At 44.1% G+C, this 21,160-nt stretch overlaps 2 protein-coding genes across 2 annotated transcripts; both read right to left on the minus strand.

Moving 5' to 3' along the window:
- Window positions 1-7,485: 7,485 nt before the first annotated feature.
- On the minus strand, window positions 7,486-8,391 carry LOC128466897 (olfactory receptor 5I1-like; the record flags this gene model as incomplete). The annotated part of the gene is made up of 1 exon (XM_053448358.1): window positions 7,486-8,391. A coding segment is annotated over exon 1 (906 nt), but the record flags the coding sequence as incomplete, so codon positions are not given.
- A 6,407-nt stretch (window positions 8,392-14,798) lies between these two features.
- On the minus strand, window positions 14,799-20,381 carry LOC128498910 (olfactory receptor 5I1-like). Its single transcript, XM_053468520.1, has 2 exons — window positions 19,511-20,381; window positions 14,799-14,827 (listed from the first exon to the last, which is right to left on the minus strand). The coding sequence occupies exons 1-2, from the start codon at window positions 20,352-20,354 to the stop codon at window positions 14,799-14,801; spliced, it is 873 nt and encodes a 290-aa protein (XP_053324495.1). The 5' UTR covers window positions 20,355-20,381.
- Between the last annotated feature and the right edge of the window lie 779 nt (window positions 20,382-21,160).

Genomic DNA, 21,160 nt, shown 5'->3' on the forward strand with positions numbered 1-21,160 from the left:
GACCTGAGCGTCGTCAACGGAAAGGCCCAATTGAGCACCCCGTTCTCGAACAGCCGCCCTCCTTTCCGCCCAGTAGACAAAGGAATGGCCAAAAATCCACACCTGGCAGCAAACACGATCTGCAAAACAAACAAACCAAAAAACCGGTTAACAACAAACCAACAGAAAGGAGGGGGCGAAAACAACAACATCAGACAAGCTGAGGCCGGACGTAAGACCGAAACCGAGACGATCTCCACCGCCCGATGCGCTGAATGGTCTCATCAGAAAGGCCCCACCGGGCCGCCTCCGTGGCCGCACCAATCCGGAACGAGTGAGACGCAAACGCCCCAGGGGACAGCCCCAGCCGCGCAAGCCCCTTACGAAAGACCGCAACAAACTGATAGCGCGACAAAAATGAGCCATCAGCGTGCACAAAAAACGGCCCCTGTACATCAGGGCGCAACTGTAAAAAACGGGACAAGCACACCACCGGACACAAGGACGACCCGGACAACTGAAACAAAGACACCGTAAAACCCTTACCCAACTGATCCGTCTTGGACCTCCGAACAAATAACTTCACCACGTCAGCCCCAATCAACACGTCCTGCAAGCGCAAACCACCTCCGACCCCGCGCGATGGACTAACAAATTCACTGATGCGTAAGGCCCCGAAGAAGGCCACCACAAAAGCAGCACGAAATAAGACAACCTCATAGGAGTCCCTACAAACCGCATCCAAACCGTCGCAGAGCCCACCCAGTATCTGAAAAGTAACCGGCCGACGAGAGTCCCTCGTCTGGAAACCCTTGCGAAAACCCCTCAAAGCCTGTTGGACCACAAAGGCTTTACAAAAATCCTCCTCACCCATCAGTTCACAACGAAACGAGAGAGCCGAGACTAACTGGTTTACCTTGGAAACCGACACCCCGTTTACAAACGAGTCGCCTAAATACCTCAGCAGCGCCAGCACCTTGCCATCAGTAGAGGAAGGGTTTCCGCAGGTCCCCAGGAAAGCATCCCAATACGCCCAAGCCTTCTGATAGGCCGTCCAAGTAGAGGGAGCCAGCGACCGACGTATCAGGTGCAAGGCGCGACGTCCCCCATCGTCCAAAGCCAGGACGGGCAAGGCGAGCCCACCGGAAGGGCCGTAGGTGCCAGCTGTCGAAACCGCGACCACTGCTGTCGAGACAAAGCATCAGCAACAGAATTCTCAACACCGGGTATATGGACAGCCGTCAGAAACATATTAAGTTGCAAACAGCGCAAAACGAGATGCCGCAACAGCGCCACGACCGGGGGCGAAGAGGCCGACACGTTATTAATGGCCATCACCACACCCAAATTGTCACAATGCAAACGCACTCGCTTATTCTGGAACAAATCGCCCCACAACTCCACAGCCACAACCACCGGAAAAAGCTCGAGGAACACGAGATTCCGACAAATGCCAGACTCCCTCCAATCCGCGGGCCAAGGAGAGGCACTCCACCGGCCCCCCAAAAAGGCCCCGTAGCCGTCGCCACCAGCGGCGTCCGTGTAAAACTCCAGATCCACATTAGAAACGGCCTCATCCATCCAAACAGTTCTCCCATTAAATTCGCTTAAAAACACATCCCAAACCGCCAGATCCTCGCGCAGATCATGCGTGATCCGGATAAAGTGATGGGAGGCCTTAACCCCGGCCGAGGCCATCGCCAACCGTCGACAAAAAACCCGGCCCATCGGGATGATGCGACAAGCAAAATTAAGTTTTCCCAAGAGAGACTGCAGCTGCTTCAGAGTCACCTTCCTAACCGAACGAAAATGACCAACCAAAAAACGCAAGTCTGTCACCTTATCCAGGGGTAACTGGAAAATCATGGCCACCGTATCAATGTCGATCCCCAAAAACTTCAACTTAGTTACCGGCCCTTCCGTCTTGTCGGGGGCCAAGGGGACCCCAAAACGCCTCATGACACTCTGGAGCGTAGACAAAATCATGGCACAGACCTGTGACCCCCCGGGACCGACACACAGAAAATCATCCAAGTAGTGGATAACAGAAGAAACCCCAGCCTCCTCCCTGACCACCCATTCCAAAAAACAGCTAAAGGTCTCAAAGTAAAAACAGGAAATGGAACACCCCATAGGGAGACACTTATCCATGAAGTACTGTCCTTCCCACAAACAACCCAGAAGGTGAAAACAGTCCGGATGAACAGGAAGGAGCCGAAAGGCCGACTCAATGTCGGTCTTAGCCAACAGCGCCCCCCGCCCACAACGCCGAACCCAGTGTAACGCCGAGTCGAAAGAGGCATACGAAACGGTACACAGCTCCTTGTCAATCCCGTCGTTCACGGAACCCCCTTTAGGAAAGGAAAGGTGGTGAATCATCCGAAACTTCCCGGGTTCCTTTTTGGGAACCACACCTAAAGGCGAAACACGCAAATGGGCAAGCGGGGGGGTAGGGAAAGGGCCCGCCATCCGACCCAGGGCAACTTCCCTCGCCAATTTGTCCCCCACAACCTCAGGAAAGGACAGGGCAGACCTCAAGTTTCTAGGAATGCCACAAACACTAACGTCAGCAAACGGAATGAAAAAACCCTCAGAAAAACCAGCTTCCAACAACCCAGCAGCCGCCCTGTCAGGGTAACGAGACAACCAAGGGATCATTTCATTTAGCTTCACTGGAGTCTTCCCCTTTTGAGCCAGACCCAGACCCCTTTCCCCCCTTTCCCTTCTTAAAGCACTTGGACAGGGGGTGGGAACCGGAGCATCCAGAACACTCGTGCTTAAACCTGCAGCTGGTACCCCACTTGCACTGCCCTTCATTAAACTGCCAGCAATAGCCTTTTTTGAGTCCTGCCGGCGACGAGTTGCTGGCCCCGCCGGCAGTCCCTGAAAAGGGCTGCCGAACAGGGGCCGTGACCTTAAGCCACAACGCAATGTCTTTATGGTCCCATCGCATGGACGACCGCACCGCCTTACGCTGACGAAACTGTTCATCATAGCGGAGCCAGGCCAACCCCCCATACACTCTGTGAGCTTCCCCAATACTGTCCATGTAACAGAACAACTGAGAACACTGGTCTGAAGCTCTCTCCCCAATCACGCTAGCTAGGATAGCAAAGGCCTGTAACCAATTTTGAAAAGTTCGAGGTATCAGGCGATACCTCCGCCTTTCCTCGTCCTCCTTCTTTTTCTCATCAGACTTAGAAGACCTATCTAATTGAAAACGCTCCAATGGCAGAAGGGTAAAAATATCGACATACTCCCCCTTCCAAATCTTTTCCTTCACTTCCTGCTTCAAATGAGCCCCCAAAGGACCCTCAAAACAGACGTACACCTCCCCCTGTGCCGTATCAGACGGACGCACTGGATCCGCCACAGCGGCCGCCGCCACCACGCCAGAAGCACCAGAAGCCTCAGTCGAAACAGAAGCCACAGAAACAGTAGCCGCAGTGGGCACGGTGGTCACAGCAGGAATGACAGGCACAGCAGGCGCAACAGGCACAGCAGTAGCTACAGCAGCGGGTGCAACAGGCGCAGCAGGCGCCGTACCACAGGTACCAGTACCCCACACCACTGTCGGCGACGCAGGCGCAACCCCAGAACCGCCCGGAGATGGGGCCGGGAAGGTATGTAAAAGGGAAGCTAATGCCCCCACAAAAGAACCCCAAGCCCCTGGCTGAACCCCAGGCACGTCCCCAACCCCCGTCACAGATTGTGAACACGGTAAAGATGCAGCCAAATTAACCCTTGCGGGACCAGTATCCCCTGTAGACTCACCAGGCTGGCCATGTGGTGTCTGCTCAGCCGTTCCCGAAGTCATCAGAGAGCCCTGGGCAGGAGTGGTGAAGAGGTCAGGAGAGGCAGCCAGCCGTTGAGAGGATGAAGCCCGGCTGGACTGCCCAGCAGCCGGCACAGATGAAGGGGCAGCCGGATCAGAACGGCCACCCCCACTGGAACGGGGAGGAGACGCCCGCCGAGAACCGGACCGCCGTGAGGAGCGAGTCCTGCTCCTGCTCCGGTCCCTTGAAGCCGCGGCGGACGAGCGGTCACGTGACCGGGAGGGAGACCGCCGTTCAGCTCTGCCGGGTCGCCGGGAGTCCCGCCTCCGGAAAACAGGCTCCGCCTCCACCCGTCGAGATGAACTAGGAGCCGGGGACAACGATACACGCCGTCCCCGGCCGTCCCGCCGCACAGCCGCTCTGGTGCTCCTGCGAGCCGCACGGGGCTCCGGCACCGCCACGCTCACCTCCTCCGGACGAGATCTTCTCGGGCTGACGTCCGCCCGAACAGCAGCTCCGGAACCCTGCCGCCTGCCGGTGGACCAGTCTGGGCTGAGCCTCTCGGGGGGTCGCGCACGCCGCGCTCTGGTAGCCCTCTGCGTCGCCACGGGAGATCCAGGTGCTGCTCCCTCCTCCGTCCGCGAAGGTCCTCCGGTCAGCTGCTCCAGACGTTCCTCCAGCCACGACGTCCCCAGCTGCAGGGCCGAATCCCGGATCCTGGACAGCAACTCCTCCAAATCAGCCATGGTAAGTGGTAGAGCCTCACTGGAACCCAGGAACGCTGGAACACTGGAACACTGGAACCCTGGAACACTGGAACACTGGAACAAACGCTTCTCACTGCCTCTCCTTCCTGTTTAAAGAAAATGGTAGAGGGTCAGAGAAAACAGCCACTTTTTAAGACCCTTAACCCCACCCCCACCATAAACTTTTGACCTATGGCAACCTAGCCATGAGGTGATCATGCCCCCCTAGCATGATCCAGGCCTGATCATGCGGCCCCTTCTCTGATGTCTGTGTCTCCGGGGCCCACTGTCCTGCTTTACAGGGCAGCATGTACCAGTGTCTGGCCCGGCACTCTATTATTACTGCTTCTGCTGCACCTATTTGACCATCCTTAATCTGAAGGAACCTTTTTTCAAAATTTCTATAATATTGAGGTGGAAATTCAGTCCTGCTCCACAGGGTTGCATGTCCCTATCATCTACCAGTGCCTGCCTGACCAGACCCAGTGCTCTACTGCTGCTGCACTTTTGGACCTCAGGGGGAACATTTTTTAAATTTGTATTATATTGTGGTGAAAATTCAGTCCCGCTCCTGCGTGTTCCTGCCAGTATTTGCCTGCCCAGGCCCAATGCCCTACTACTACTGCTGCTGCTGCACCTCTTTGACCATCATTACTCTGGGGGAACTACTTTTTTTCAAAAAAAATCCTATAATGAAAGGTAAATCCAGAGTCAAATGGCGGGAAATTAAATTAGTTGTCTGAAAACGAACTCAGCAAAAATGAAACAAAAATTTTACCCAAAACTATTTTATGCCTACTGTGCACCATACTCTCTATAGCTTCTTCCCTGCTTGATCATATTAGGCTTTAAAACATATTGCTATATATATGTAAAATAATGGGGGAGGGGGGAGCAAGAGAATATTCCTACTTGAGCTGCCTCTAGGACAGGCCCTGCACATACTCTTACTGTAACATACTGTATCATACGCACACACATGCTAACTTTCAGGTGGCAGACACCTGATGACATCAATTTGGCCAGCAGCTGGGTATGTGTGGCCAAACGACATACAATGGGGCGCTCATACAGGGGAAAGAAAAATGAAACTAGAAAAAATATGAAGTGTAGAATGTTCAAACTAATAAGAGGAACATCTGAAAGACTTATATATGCTGTTTTTTGCACATTGTATTCATGTGTATGCTCTATTGTGAGTAGTTTGATTTTTTTTACTCTTCTTTTGTGTTTCTAATACTGCACTATTGGATGTGCTTCTGTTTAACTTTAAGGATCGTGGAAGTAAAGATATGGTAGTAAAGACTCTTTGTATCTAAAGTTTTTTTGAGTGTGTAGACACACATTCCTCTTTTTATTTTTATTAGTTTTTATTTTTCTTGTTTCTTTCCTCTGTATAAGCACCCCATTGCGTATTGTGTGGAATTAGAAAGACATAGGAGAGTGTCATTCTGGGTGCTGCTGTACTCTGGGAAAGTATTATTAGTTATCCTTATTTATTATATATTGAGGTCTGCACTACACTGATATTAATTTTGTTATATGTGCAGCCACACACTATTTTCTTATTTGCTCACGTAGCTTGTGTCAGGTGGCATTCTGGGTCCGCTTCCAATGCAAACTTTATTTGATTTTTTTTATTATTTGCAAACCCTTCTTTTGAGACTTTGGATTTTGTTCCTTTGCTTGACTTTTTCATTTTTTTTGTAGAAATTTATTTTGCTGTTAAACTTTGACTAAAGATTCCTTTTTCTGTTGGTTTAGTGCATCTGTATCTTTTTTGTTTATTAAGCTCCCTCTATATCCCTGAAAATGCTACTATTTCAGAAAATGTTTTCCCTAACATCTTGGTTAATGGATCTCTGTCTGCTTCAATGTTTGTCATTGATACCAAAATAAGTAGGAAATAGGCTTTATCAAACACAACTTCATCTATTAGTAAATTCTATAAATCCATGTAGTACAAATAATAATAAGATGCTTGTTTGCATAGAAATAAAAGGGTTTATTACTCTGAGGCAGCATGTCTGTTAACACACAGTGTTACATGATGAAGTGAGAGGTTTGTAACAAGTAGAACCAGGAAGTGATAAAATTTAGAGAGAAGTATGAATTCTTACATAGAAAAGACATCGCACATTTGCAAAATCAAAATCAGATCAAAAGACTGCTAGTTTTTCTACAATTGGAAAATTGTAAAAAGGTGGATAAATGGAACATTTGGAAGAATATTTGGCATGATGTTTAAAGCCTTCTTTTCTTATATCTTAAGGAAGAAAAGGGCAGTGGCAGCAGCACATGGGTTCTATCTAAGAAGCCACCAAACACCTTGTACCTATTTTGTCAAATCAGCACATGTGCTGTTGCTTCTGCTGCCACTATCTCTCCCCATCTCTCCTAATTCTCATTCCTCTTCTCTCTATCTTAGTCCTTTCTCCCTCCTCATTGTCTCTCCCCTTTATCTTTCTCTTTATTTATCCATTTTTTACTACCTTCTCTTTCTTACTATCTATTTCTCCCTCTTCCCTCCACCTGGTGGGAGCGCAAGGTCTGTTTTTCAGACCTCTATTTTAGTGCTCCATAGCGGTGCGCGTAGCTTCAGTGCTGAGCACGGGATATAACATTACCACATCAGAATCATCAGAATCAATAGCTGGCATTCTTTGCAAGGAAAAAGTGAATCAGAGGTCTGTATGAACAAGCATCTCACTCCGTTTATTTTGGACCGATTTAAAAAATGAACCATTCAGTCAGCCACCTGGCTGCATGCCACAACAGAGGCCTTGGCATTCCCGTTGTGGGGTGTGTGCCATAGGTTCGCCATGCTGGTCTAGGCCATTAGAACCACTAGAATAGACACTGATCAGAATATGGCACATTTGGAGAAATGAATGAGTATGAGAGTAACAAAATTGAATGAATATCAAGGAGTTACTATGGTCATTTAATTGCTATTCTATTTAGTGAATTTGTAAACTTAATATTTTTCTTATTGCTTTTTTTAAGTCTTCATTCCTTAAGCTGTATATAATAGGATTTGCCATTGGAACTAAAATTGTATAGAAAACTGCACTAATTTTGTCTTGACGTTGGGTAGAGGAAGCAGAAACTGGTTGTAAATATACTGAACTTCCAGTAAGGTAAAATAAGCCAACGGCCATGAGATGGGAAACACAGGTGGAGAATGTTTTTTTCCGCCCAGTGTTTGAAGGTATCCTCAAAATAGCATTTATTATATAAACATAGGAAATTATTATTAAAGGAAAACAAGGTAAAATCAAAACCGCGCCTACGCCAAAGAGCATGATCTCATTAAGACTGGTGTCAGAACATGCAATCTTAAGCAACGGTGGAATGTCACAAAAAAAATGGTCAATAACATTGGATCTGCAGAAGTTTAACCTGAAGGTATTAGCAGTATGTATCACAGAATAAACAAGGCCAATTACCCAAGAAGTTATGGTGAGTTCTAAACAGAACTCTCTATTCATGACTGTAGTGTAACGTAAGGGATTGCATATAGCTACATATCTGTCATAAGACATGGAAGCTAAAAGAGAGGACTCGGTGGCTGCCATTGTGAGGAAGAAGTACAGCTGAACCACACAGCCTCCAAACGATATTTTTTTCCTTTCTTTTATGGAGTTGACTAACAAATTAGGGACAATTGTTGAAATGTAACACATATCCAAAACAGCCAAGTTTCCAATGAAAAAATACATGGGAGTCCACAGATGAGGATTCTGTAGTATAATAAATATGATTATCATGTTTCCTACAGATCCAATGAGATAGATGATAAGAAATATATTAAAGCTAAAGATCCGAAGATTAGGCTCTTCTATGAAGTCACTTAGGATAAATTCCATTGGTGATGTCTGGTTTCCCATATCCACTAATACACAGAATCGTATTGCTGCAAGATTCAAGAGTTTAAGAGTCCTTATGGATAATTAATTAATTCCGAGTATAGTATAGTTTAGGGGCATGAACACATTTTATGTAGTATAAGGCATGAAATGATTTCTTAACTACATCAATATAATTACGAAATTTAAGTTATTTAAATACTATAAAATTGAAAACAGCTTTTGTTTTTTTGTTCTTCAATGCCTTGTTTTCAAAGCCATAATTAATAAATATACGACTGACCAAATGTCAGGCAAAACACAAAGTGTGTCAAATATAACCATTTGATGGTGACATCATATTTCTTGATTGTTGATAAATACTGATATATATTTCTGTCCAGCTAATCAGTCTTTGACGTAGAAGTCCTACGGATTAAAAAAAAAATAATTTTATCTTCAAACAAAATATGGTTTAATGTGGCCACAGTTTATTTATAACTATTACTATGCAATTAACTTATCGAAAGATTTTAAAATGTTAACCCTAAATAATTGTGCAGTAACTTGAGCTAAATCTACAAAGTTGTTTATTCTGATTTTGTGCATTAGAAACTATAGTATCAACATCAAAGTATCAACAAATTGTGTAGAAATTAATAATTGTCTTTGGATAGTGAATGTGTTGTACACTGAGTGTATGAGCACTTTTTTCATGTACAGTATCTGTTTATTTCACAATCCCAAATTCAAACTTTGATTTTACATTTTCAATCTTAGGAGATTCATTTATGTCAAATTTAACCAAATACATTATTAGCGAGGCAATAACATCTAACTCCAATCTAATTTTCAGATATTATGATCCTTTTGAAAGTGTCTTTGGATACTGTTGGAACATGTAACATAATTTACATCATCAAAAAGCTATTTTGATTTTATCTGGCAACAGAAAGGGTTAAAATGCCATTTAAGTTTCACATGTCTTTCTTAGCACAGATCTTCTTCAATGCATTATTAATTATGTATGCTTAAAAAAACAGCCTGCCAGGTTTGGGTTTATATTTAGTTGCGCTGACAAAAATGTAAGGAATTCTTTGCAAAATCACTTAAAAAACAAGGACAGTGAAACACGTACAAATACAATTTGTCCTATACTGTACATTTAAATACTTACAATGTAATTGATTTGTGTGATGTGTTCCTTCAGATGCACTTTTCTGCATTCAGTAACACTGATCATTTACAGAAAGTCACTGGGACAAATAAAGTTTCTTGGTCATAAAGCACTATATTTTTAAGTGCGTTTTGGAAATATTAGAACAAGATGTATCGGCAAAAATAGTGGCACTTTGTTATAAAAATAGAATGTGTTAAATGAATAAATTAATGAATATCTTCCTCATTGCTGGTTTCATAATGGACAAAACATCGGTGTAAACTGAGAATATTCAGGCAGCATAAGCTGAGGGATTCTGCACATATAGCATTATTCAGATATCCTTTTAAGCTTTAGTAATGCATGGTGAATACCATAAGCAAATTCCATGGAGAAATTAAAAGAGTTAGGAACTGACACACAGTAATCCTCCTAAGAAACCTCCGGAGGATACATTTACTACTGATGCAAACACAAACGTATGCTATAGAGTAGAGGACTGCATTGGGATTGGGGTCCCGTGGGTTCCGCAGGACCCGTAAAAAAAAACTTGCGGGTGTTGTTGACGGGAGCAGGCAGTCACACAATATACCTGCGGGTCCCGATAATCCCACACACACCTGCAAGGCTGCCTTCACATTAAATTTCAGAGGTGGTCCTAGCCAGGGGCATGCTGGGCCGTGGGAGCAGGGGGACAATTGCCTCCCAGGCTGGCCTAAATCTAAAAAAACGACCGTGAGATCGCACACTACAGTGGCCATTGCAGCGGCACAACTGCCAGGGCCATCTTTAATGCAAGGCAAAAGCCCGCAGCAACCGTGATCACTTCCACAGGGGCCCTTACAGTGTGTGTGTGAGAGCAACGTCTCTTGTTCTGCCCAGGGGAAGCAGGAAACCAGCGGAGTCACGTGAATTTACATGACCCTGCTCCATTCCTGCTTCCCCTGGACAGGACAAGAGAAGTTGTTCGCACAGAGTGCCCTTCCCCTACGGAAGTCTGCGAGCGGCACCGAAAAATCTTCAGTTCAGGTAAGGGGGTTGGGGAGGGTGTATGAACAAGTATGCGTGATTGAGGGAATGAATATCTGTGGATGAATGAGTATCTGTGAATGAGTGAATGAATGAGTATCTGTGAATGAGTATCTGTGAATGAGAATCTTTGCGGGAGCGGGCGGGATTGGACACACACGTTACAGGAGTGGGATTAAGAAAACAGTCCCACTCAGGGCTCTACTATAGAGTTCTAAAGTTGGTTGATATACACAGAATGCAAAGAGGTCTTCACTCTAATCACCCTAATCTTGAAGAAAGGGGAGGTGACCCTCTTGTCTTCAAGAGAGTGGGTACAGAACCTATGGGTCTCTGCAATGCTTCTCATGGTATCAGCTTTGACTTCAACCCATAGATCACTTTTCTTAAATCAGCAGATTTTGTGATGTACCTGGTACATGACCAATGGCAATTCATTACAAGCCATTACAAGCTGTTTTGGTGCTGGTTGATGAGGTGAAGTGTGGATACTTATAAATAACTGATAGGTAGAAGTAGCCCAAAAAAAGAGGGGTTGTCTCATTGATGGAAATGGATGAAATTGATGGGTTCAACAACCTGTGGGAGTTTTTCTTGATTTTTTCACTCTGGCCAATCAGCATTTTCAAGGGTAAGGTAAAATCATTAGATATATAAATGTGCTGACACCATTTTAACTTGTCAGTAGTGGCAGTTACAGACCGATGAGAGTTGAAGTGTAAGACAGGGACGGTGACAGTTTAGCAGAGGCTTAGATTACTGCTCATTGCTCATATACAATACTGAAAGTTAATAGTTTATTTTAATGTGCAGAACATGTACTGTTCTAGGGTGTAGCAGAAAAGCTGTAGTGTACTACCGTCAGTGGAATAACTACAGGGGTCACAGTGGTCACAACTGCGAAGGGGCCCATCTCTCTCATTTAAGTTTATCTGAGCATGAATGTCCATGTATAAGTGTATGTGAGCATAAATGTCTATTTTTAAGTGTATGTAAGCATGTATGTGTGTGAGCATAGATGTTGATGTGTAAGTGTGTGTATGTATGATTATGTGGTGTGAGATGGAGTGTGTGTTATCATGAGTTGTGTGAGTGGGAATGTGTGTTAGAATGAGTGTGTACGTGTGTGTTATGATGAGTAGCTGTCTGTGTTAGCATGTGTAAATTTGTGTGTTTACATATGTGTGCCAGAGTGTATGTTAGAGGGGATGGTAAGGGGCAATAATGGCACGGGCAAGCTGTTTGAGGCAAAGATAGCACAGATAAGCTGTTTGTGGGCCCTGACAAGCTGGAGCAAAGATGGCAGAGGCATGGGTGGAGGCACTGATAAGCTGCTTGGGGCAAAGGAGGTACTCACACAGTTTTGGGGCAAAGTGGACACTGTGGGACATATTGCTTGGTGAAGCTGGGGAGGGCCGGGGCAATTTCTGCACTGGGGCCCTGTAGTTTCTAGTTATACCTCTACTCTATACCTCAGACTACTGTTATGTACTACAGGAACTGCAGCAGACATTTTTTCCCGTTTCTGAGTAGACTTAAGTTAATTAAAACGGTTGCCCATTTATGCTACTAGCCACACCTGTAATCATCTATTATTTTTCATTGATAAATAAATATTGATGACAAAACTAGTCATTTTACTGGGTTTGTGCACAGTGTGACAGTCTTTCAGTTATTTAAAATTGAAAACCTGTTCCTGAGTAGTTTAAGACAAGTTAAATGTTTTATTATCTTTCTATCATATCATCTACTATTTTGCATTGATAAATATATATTTGTGACAAAGCCTGTCATTATAATATATGATATTGACAGAAAATCAGTCCTGCTCCTAGGGGTTGCAAGCGTCTATCATCTGCCAGTGCCTCCCTGTCTAGGCCCAGTGCCTATCACCATAGTTTCCAACATTTGAAAAAATTCCAGGGACACTTTGCAGCACAGCTTGAAAATGTACCACACCCACTGCCCCAAACCTCCACCCACTTCGATCCAACCCATCTAATTAGCATAATTTACCTAATAAATCAGGACTGTCACACCAAAATCGGGACAGTTGGCAAGTATCCTACTACTGCTGCTCCTCTTTCACCGTCCTTAAGCTGGGCGAACTTAAAAAAAATAAATCTATAATATTGTTGTACAAATTCAGTCCTGATCCACAAGACTGCATGTGCCTATCATCTGCCAGTTCCTGCCTGTCCAGGGCCAGTGTCCCTCTACTGTTACTGTTGCTGCTTCTCTTTGACCACCCTTACTCTGGGGGAACCGTTTTTAGAAAAAATTATAATATTGGGAAAATTCTACCGGGTACATGTGTTAGTGTCTATCTGCCCAGGCCCAGAGCCCTACTACTACTGCTGCAGCTGTACCTCTTTGACCATAATAACTCTGGGGGAACCTTTCTTAAAATGTCTTTTATATCGTGGTGGATATTAAGTCCTGATTCACAGGGCTGCATGTGCCCATTATCTGCCAGGGTCTGCCTGCCCAGTAGGGTGACCACATTTCCTAACTGCCATTCAGGAACACTTATGTTGACGAGTGCATTGCATCCAAGTTATGCTGGGGACTGGTGAAAACATATTTGCCGGCGCATTTTCGTATTTACAGAATCACTGGCTAAACAGGACCAACGTAGCTAAACAGTGCCATCTTGGTCCCCAAACAGGACCAAAACAGCTAAATGGTGCCATGTTGCTTCCCAAACAGCTAAACAGTGCCATATTCATATCCAAACAGCTAATCAATGCCAACCTGGTTCCCAAACAGGACAAAAACAGTTAAATAGTGCCAACCTGGTCTCCAAACAGGACCAAAGCAGCTAAACAGTGACATGTTGCTCCCCAAGCAGCTAAACGATGCCATATTTACACCCACCCAGCTGTTTAGTGACAAAGATGCCTATGGAAAACTGGGGACAAACTCCCATAGTCCCATGTTTAGTCACTAAACAGTTTCCCATAGTTATCTTTGCACTAAATAGCTTCCCATAGCTTCATGTTTAGTGACAAAGATGTCTATCCTATAGGGATCCAAACCTGCAATGTTGTGGAATGTATGTGTATCACCTATTCACTGCTCCACCAGGTGGATCGTGGTTTGCTGTTTCCTTCTGCCTCTCCTTGGCTATGTTGTTCCTGCATGCTCTTGACACACCTGCCCCTAGTTCGGTCAATTAAGGCTCAATATAAACCAGGCATCATCCTAGCCTCAGTGCTAGAGCATTGTGTTCCTGGTCTTGTATACTGAGCTACTGCTTTGCTGCATCTGATCTGTTTCCTGTGTATGACCTTGGCTATATTCTCGATCCTGATTTGTGTACCAGACCCCGGCGTGTCCCATACTTACCTACTTTCCAAGCCGTGTGCCCTGTCTGAAGGCTTCCAGCCATGCTCCTGCCGTGTGCCCTGCCAGGGGGCTTCCAGCCATGCTCCTACCGTGTGCCCTGCCAGAGAGCTTCCAGCTGTGCTCCTACCGTGTGCCCTGCCAGAGGGCTTCCAGCTGTGCTCCAAGTCAAGTTTCCTGCCTGTACTGAGCTTGTCACCCCAAGTTTATATCCTGCTCGTGCTCAGAACACCTATAGATGGCGCCCAAGAGAAAGACTAAGGCTAAAGTGGGGCGCAGCCCCGAACTGGATACATCAGCCTGCCTACAGCCATGCTCTGAACCCTAACCTGCCCCTGCATCGAGACTTCTACCTGATCCGGCACCCAGTGTTCTTACACTATTTTTGTCACTAAATACCTTCCCATAACTATCTTTGTCCCCAGCCTCCCTTTGCCAACCCTGCCCCCAGTTTGCCAACTTACCTGACTGAAGACTTTGCTTGATCCCTTCAGTCCTCCACGCGCACTGACACCTTGCTGGGTTCCCACTGCCAAACTGGCTCCAACCAAGAAAATCATTCAGCAGGGCTGACGCCGCCTACGAAAGTTATTGAAGTGCGCTGGCTGGCTCAATTCTTTTTCAGATAGATGGGGGCCGCCCCAAGATCCACCTCTATGGACAGCTCTGATTCTGGGACATTAAGTCCCACTGCGGTATTGTCCTGGGCAATCCGGGACGTGTGGTCAACCTACTGCCCAGACCTACTGCTACTACTGTTGCTGCTGCACCTCTTTGACCGTCCTTACTCTGGGAAGGGGATTATTTATTTATTTTTTTTAAATCTATGACATTGTGGTGGAAATTCAGTCCTGCTCTATGAGGCTGCATGTGCCTATCATTGGCCAATGTCTGTCTGTCCAGTACTCTACTACTACTACTGCTGCTGCTGCTGCTGCAGCACCTGTTTGTCTTTATTATTAGGGAATCGTTTTTGTAAAATTTCTATAATGAAAGGTGAGTCCAGAAGGTGTCAGGGACCTCCTCCTTTGGGAATTTCCCCCGAATGTTAATCCAAATCAAGAAAGACCATTGAATGAGAGATAAAAGAGAAAAGGGACAGGTATGGAGAAAAGGTAGAGATAGAGATATAATAAGCTAAAGATAAGAGAGGAGTAGAGATAAAGAGGAGAGGAGATGAACAGAAAGGGAGGGATAAGGGAAAAAGAATGAGGTAAAGAGAAAGAGGAGGAGAGTGACAGGATGCCCTGGAACCCAACTGGGTACTCCCGCCAAACTACACTTACTTCTGCCAGGATACCAGCGTTTATCCCCTTCAGAGGCAGGCAGAACCAAGATTGTAGCGAAAAGGAGGATACCGCCGCATCGGAGCTCCGTTTGCGCTGTGGCTAGCTGTAGCTTAGGGTATTCAGCACATCTACTGTCCTGAAAAAGACAGTGAATTATTACAGCAGCCCACCCCAAGATCAGAGCACCAATGTTGAGATGAAAACAAGACTAAGTTTATTTGAAACAAGCACATCTATTTATACACAAAAACATAATTGGATCAGAAGTATAATCCCATCACTTCCAGACAGCCCGGCGCCTTCATACGGTTCTATGGCCAGGAATGCCCACCCGACAAAAAGTCACTATTTTGGGTGATCCCGAGGCAGTAGTGTCAATCTCCGGGTACGAATGGAGAGCTCAGGGTTTGAGGATATTTTATTCCAAAAATATTGCAACTTCCCCAGGATTAGTCCACGCAGTAGCCAAGCCAGAGTTTCATAGCCGCGGCTGGATAGAGCCCCCATAGCCGGCTAGTTCATGGGAGTCCAGTTAGGGCAGACCAGATGGGATTTCCCACTTAACCTGTGCCCCCAATGAGCACTGGGTGACTAAGACATAAGAGGGGACTGGGCAGGGAAGTAAGTCTTCTCAGGAATCCATCGGCGCCCCCCTCCCAAACTTAAACATACCCCCATGTGTCCTCAGCCTCAAGGGATTACTGTGACAGAGAGAGAAGGAGAAAATGGGAAAAGGCAGAGACAAAGAGAAAAGGGAGAGAGAGAAAAAGAGGAGGAGAGGGCCCCTGCAGGCGACCAATAGAGTTGGTTGCATGGCCCTTTAACTCCTGACGTGGAACTTGGCCTGGGGAGACCAATTGGTTGATGCCAGAGGAGGCCTCTGCAGGCGACCAATAGAGTCGTTCACACAGTCCTTCAGCTCCAGATGAACCTACGGATTTCTGCTCCTGTTAACCCCTGCGATGCTGCGTAGATAAGGTAGTCTAGATGGGGAAGGGACCAGGGAGATTAGTAAACAAAGACGAACATGAAGATTCTTCGTGTTGTGTGTCTTCGCCTTCATAAACGTTTTGCCGCCGCCATGTTCGTATGTTCGGTATTCGGGCTGAACAACGAAAACGCACCCTTCATGTTCGTTTTCATGTTCGCCTGAATACGAATGCACAAGTCTAGTTATCACCAAGCTGCTTGGAAATGTAGTTGCAGTGGCCTCATCCCATGTGGCCTCATCATAAATAGACAGATGATAAGAGTTACACTGGAGATAAACTGAAGGGGAACTGCAGGAACTGCACTCAGCAGGTAACCCTCCTATTATCCCACTAACCCTAATCAACAGTATGACCCCCTACTTCTTCTCTCTGCACCCCTACTAAGATTTTAAACAGATTTAATCTGTTGTTTGTCTTGAAAACCTCTCCACAGTCTACATTTCACCTTCACTTCTGCCCTCACCCCTCCTCAACTCACATGCCCTTTTCTCCTTCTTTCAAACCCTCCCTATCACTACTCTCAGGTAAAGGCGATCCATTACTATTAATTTCAATCCCACTTGTCGTTGGTCTGTATCCTCCTCCCTCTGTGCTCAGAGGACATTGAATCCAACCCCTAGACCCACCATTCCAATTCCCCTGCTAACATAAACAACCATAATCCCTCCACTCTGACACTACCTCTCCTGCAGCTCTCTCTTATGGTGGTCTACACTTCAGCCACAAACCGAGATCTGGAGACAGACGGGAAGATGTTGGGATCCTCCTCTTCCCCTATTGCACCGTTCAATGTCTCCCAGTAATTCCCTCCCTCTTCTTCTTGTTTTTTCAAGTACACTCCGTTTATCTCTTCTCCCCAGTTACCATTCGTGTTTCTGTGATCTACCGGCCTCCTGGCCCTACTTCTCAATTATTTGATCACTTTGCGACATGGCTCCCTCACTTCCTTTCCTCCACCATCCATACACTAATCCTCTGTGACTTCAATATATAGATTGACAACCCATCATCGTCTGCCACTTCCAAACTACTCTCATTATACTCCTCCCAGGGTCCCTCACAATGGAACACCTCCCCCATGCACTGTGATGGACATCACATTGACCAAGTGTTTTCTCATCTATGCTTAATATCTCAATCCTCCAACTCTCTCTTCTCTCTGACCACACTATACTAACATATAACCTTACCATACCTCCCACACCTCCCTTACCTAAAAAGCCATGACAGCTAATGGACAAGCATACAAATTTGATTTTGTGGGCCCCCACTCTTCTCCATTTACACCTCTTCACTTGGACACTTCATATCTTCCTTTGGTTTCCAATACCACAAATATGCAGATGATATTCTAACCTGTATCTCCTCTCCAGAACTTTCACTCTCTCTTCTAACTAACCTCACTGACAGCCTTTCTGGAATTACATCATGGATTGTCTCACATTGCCTGCAGCTCAACATCTCTAAAACTGATTTTATGGTAATCCCGCCATCCGCTCTGTCCACAAATCCTGACATCTCTATCATCTATATTGACTCTGCTCCCTACTTCATACCTCACATCCAGTCCCTCGCCAAATCCTGCCGCTTTTCACTTTCCAATTCGTCCTCAACACTGCAGCTAGATTATTTTTTCTCTGACACTTTTCCTCATCTGCCACTCCTTTTTGCCAATCACTCCACTGCCCCCACATACCATTCAGAGTCAAATTCAAACTCCGCACGCCCTTATATCGCTACCCTCCAATCCAACTACACCTCTAATCACCCTCTTTGTTCCTTCATCTTTCTTCTACCATCATTACCTCTTAACACATCCACACCCGTACTGTACCCCTTCTCTGGAATTCCCTTCCCCTTTCTGTCAGATTTTCTATATCATATGCAAATTTCAAAAGCTCTCTGAAAACCCACCTCTTTCAAGAAGCATACATTTCCTCATTACACTCTCAGCAAGGATCTTGTCTAAGCCACCTGAACAACCAACAAGCTTGACAACTCATCCTGACTCCTGACAACTCCCGCAGAACTGACTAGATTGTAAGCTCACATGAGCAGGGTCCTTTTCTCCTCTTGTACCAGTTTGTTATTGTTTGTGATTTAAATTTTATCTTACTGACCCTGATTGTAAAGCCCTACTCAATCTGCTGGCACTCTATAAATAAATGTAAGTTTATTTGTTAGAGATAACAAACAGACTCAATTAGAAATTGTCTAAAAAACAATAGGTATATACACATGTGAGATGCATATGTGAAACAAACTAAAAGCCGACATATTGAAATGCATTACCTTGTCTAAAAGTTATTGTTCCGGAGTTGTGGGCCTAAATCCTGTTATGTAATTTTTGAAGTGTACATAAACTAGACTTGTGCATTCGGATTCGTGCAGGTTGCAAATGTACAGAATTCTGGTAAATTCAGCGATTCATATGAAGCCCTGAAAATGAGGCCAGACCTCGTCCGAAATGTGTGGGCCCAGTTTCACTCATACTCTCTCACGCCTCACTCACTCTCACACTCTCATTCACTCTCTTAATGCTTTTTAAATGTTTCCCTATCTTCTCTACCGACCACTTTGGCTTCTACGACCACTTCCGCTTCTGTATCTTCTTCTTCATCTTCAACCTTCTGTCTTTTCTCTTTTCTCTTCTGTCTTCTCTTCTGTCTTCAATCTTCAGTCTGCTTCTAACATCTTTTATCTTCATCCACATCTCCACGGACATAACCTGACAGAAACTTGCAGTGACGCCCTCTCCTTGATCCTCCAATCAGAGGATAGGATGTCACCAAAAGCGCTGGCATTTTGTCCTAATGTGAACTTAGGGCAAAACTCTTGTAGGTAGTTTGATGAGAAGATGAGAAAATGAGAAAGGGAGTGGAAATAAGTCAAATGCATGTGGGGGAATTCTGCGTAATATGCATTAAAGTACATATAATGGTGTGGTACATTTAATTGATGGTGTGCTGGTATTTGGTAGTGCAACTGTAGTTGAGCAAGACATTATAGAACACAATATTACGATTTAACAATTATACTAATCATATAAATATATCATTTATTAAACAAAATGACAATAACAATATATTTTATCTTTCAAGTAATTCTCCAAAATGATAAAATAGCATGCAATATTTATGAATAATAAAATATGTCCTACAATAATCTTGCACAATTGATGTTAAAAATATTAATTAGAGAGAGATAAATGATTTAGTCAGTTTTTAGTACTGCTGTACTTTACTCACTGTGTCAAAACTAGATTTGCATGCACCAGAATAACTTGTTCAACTACAGTTTTAATTTTTACTTTACTGTTTCTGACAAAATAACTATGCATTATATATTTCTTAATGCCTTTTTTAACTCCTTGTTTCTCAGGCTGTATATTAGTGGATTAATCATCGGGGGTATGATAGTGTAAAACACAGCGTTAATCTTATATTGAGCCATAGCATTTAAAGACATGGGTCGGAAATATGCAAAACTACCACTAACATAAAACAGACTGACTGACAATAGGTGAGATATGCAGGTGGAGAATGTTTTACTGCGTCCTCTAGCAGATGGTATTCTCAAGATATTTTGAATTATGAACACATAAGAGACAATAATAAGTGGAAAACAAATCAAAACTAACAGCCCTCCAACTACATAGACCACAATCTCACTAGTAATAGTATCAGAGCATGAAATCTTCAAGAGTGGTGGAATGTCACAGTAAAAGTGATCAATTATATTGGATCTGCAGAAGTTTAATTGAAAGGTGTGAAAAGTATGTATGGCAGAATAGATAAACCCGATAATCCAGGAGTATGTGGCCAACTGTAAACAAAATTTCTGATTCATGATTGCAAGATATCTTAATGGTTTACATATAGCCACAAATCGATCATAGGCCATGGTGGAGAGAAGAGTGGATTCTGTAGCAGCCATTACAAGATAAAAATAAAGCTGGAGTACACATCCAACAAATGAGATAGATTTTCTTGCTCTTAGAAAATTGACCAACATTTTAGGGACAGTTGTTGAGATGTAAAAGATATCCAATATTCCTAAATTTCCAATAAAGAAGTACATAGGTGTCTGGAGGTGCGGATGCTTAATTATGATAATGATTATTGTGCAGTTTCCAACAAGAGCAAATAGGTATATGGTTAAAAAAATTAAAAATAAAGGAATTTGAAGCATAGGTGCGTTAGAAAGGTTGCTTAGAATGAATTCCATAGGCCATGTTTGGTTCCCCATATAATTATCCGATATGCATAAAAAATAAAACTTTTATTGAGAACGTTGCAACAATCAGGAAAGAAGAGCCTATAGAATAGTAATTGGAAGAAATAAATAATTAATATGCCATTTTTAACAATTCAAAATCTTCAAATGTTTGTATATTTTAACTTATGCATAGAACAGTGTTTTTATAAAACAAAAGATAATATTACATACAGCAACACTCAATTGTTGCGTTTTGGTGAATGGTAACACACAAAGATTGAGCACATATTCTAAGCTTGATTTTTATGTAAAAGGTTGTGGTTTGGGGTGGGGTGTATCAGTCTATAGCTGAATAAAAATAGAGATTAAAAATTATCTATGAACATCATGGTGCACTTGTATTGGCACACAACTTTGTTTATCCCCTATCCAATCTAAAATGAGGTATAGGGTGAGATTCGACTTGGGGTCTATTCCTCTCATACTTTAATGTAGTAAATGTTTTAACTCATGATGCCTCCAAGCAGGGCATAGGGTGAGGGGGTTATTAGATAGATTAAGTACTCACAGGTAGGGATCTTAACTCAACTGACCAATTGACTCTTTAGTTAGCAGACCCAAAGAAGCCATACTTACCTGCAACAAACCCTGTCATCTCTTCATTTGCGGATAAAAATTGTATTTTGAGGGGACTGTTATGAAATATATACTTTCCATTTGCATTAAATTTGTGTATCTCAGCAGTATAAGATTACTGTGTTACTTTTTTAAGACTTTAC

The sequence above is a fragment of the Spea bombifrons genome, chromosome 1 (genome assembly GCF_027358695.1).
Source record: "Spea bombifrons isolate aSpeBom1 chromosome 1, aSpeBom1.2.pri, whole genome shotgun sequence".
NCBI classification, from domain to species: domain Eukaryota; kingdom Metazoa; phylum Chordata; class Amphibia; order Anura; family Pelobatidae; genus Spea; species Spea bombifrons.

Coding starts and splice junctions, on each gene's coding strand:
- LOC128498910 (XM_053468520.1), bottom strand. CDS start 20,354: ATGCTTCAAATTCCTTTATTTTTAATTTTTTTAACCATATACCTATTT. Junction 14,828..19,510: donor GTTAAAAAAGGCATTAAGAA/ATATATAATGCA, acceptor ATAAAGACAAAC/AGGTGCTGCAGCAGCAGCAG.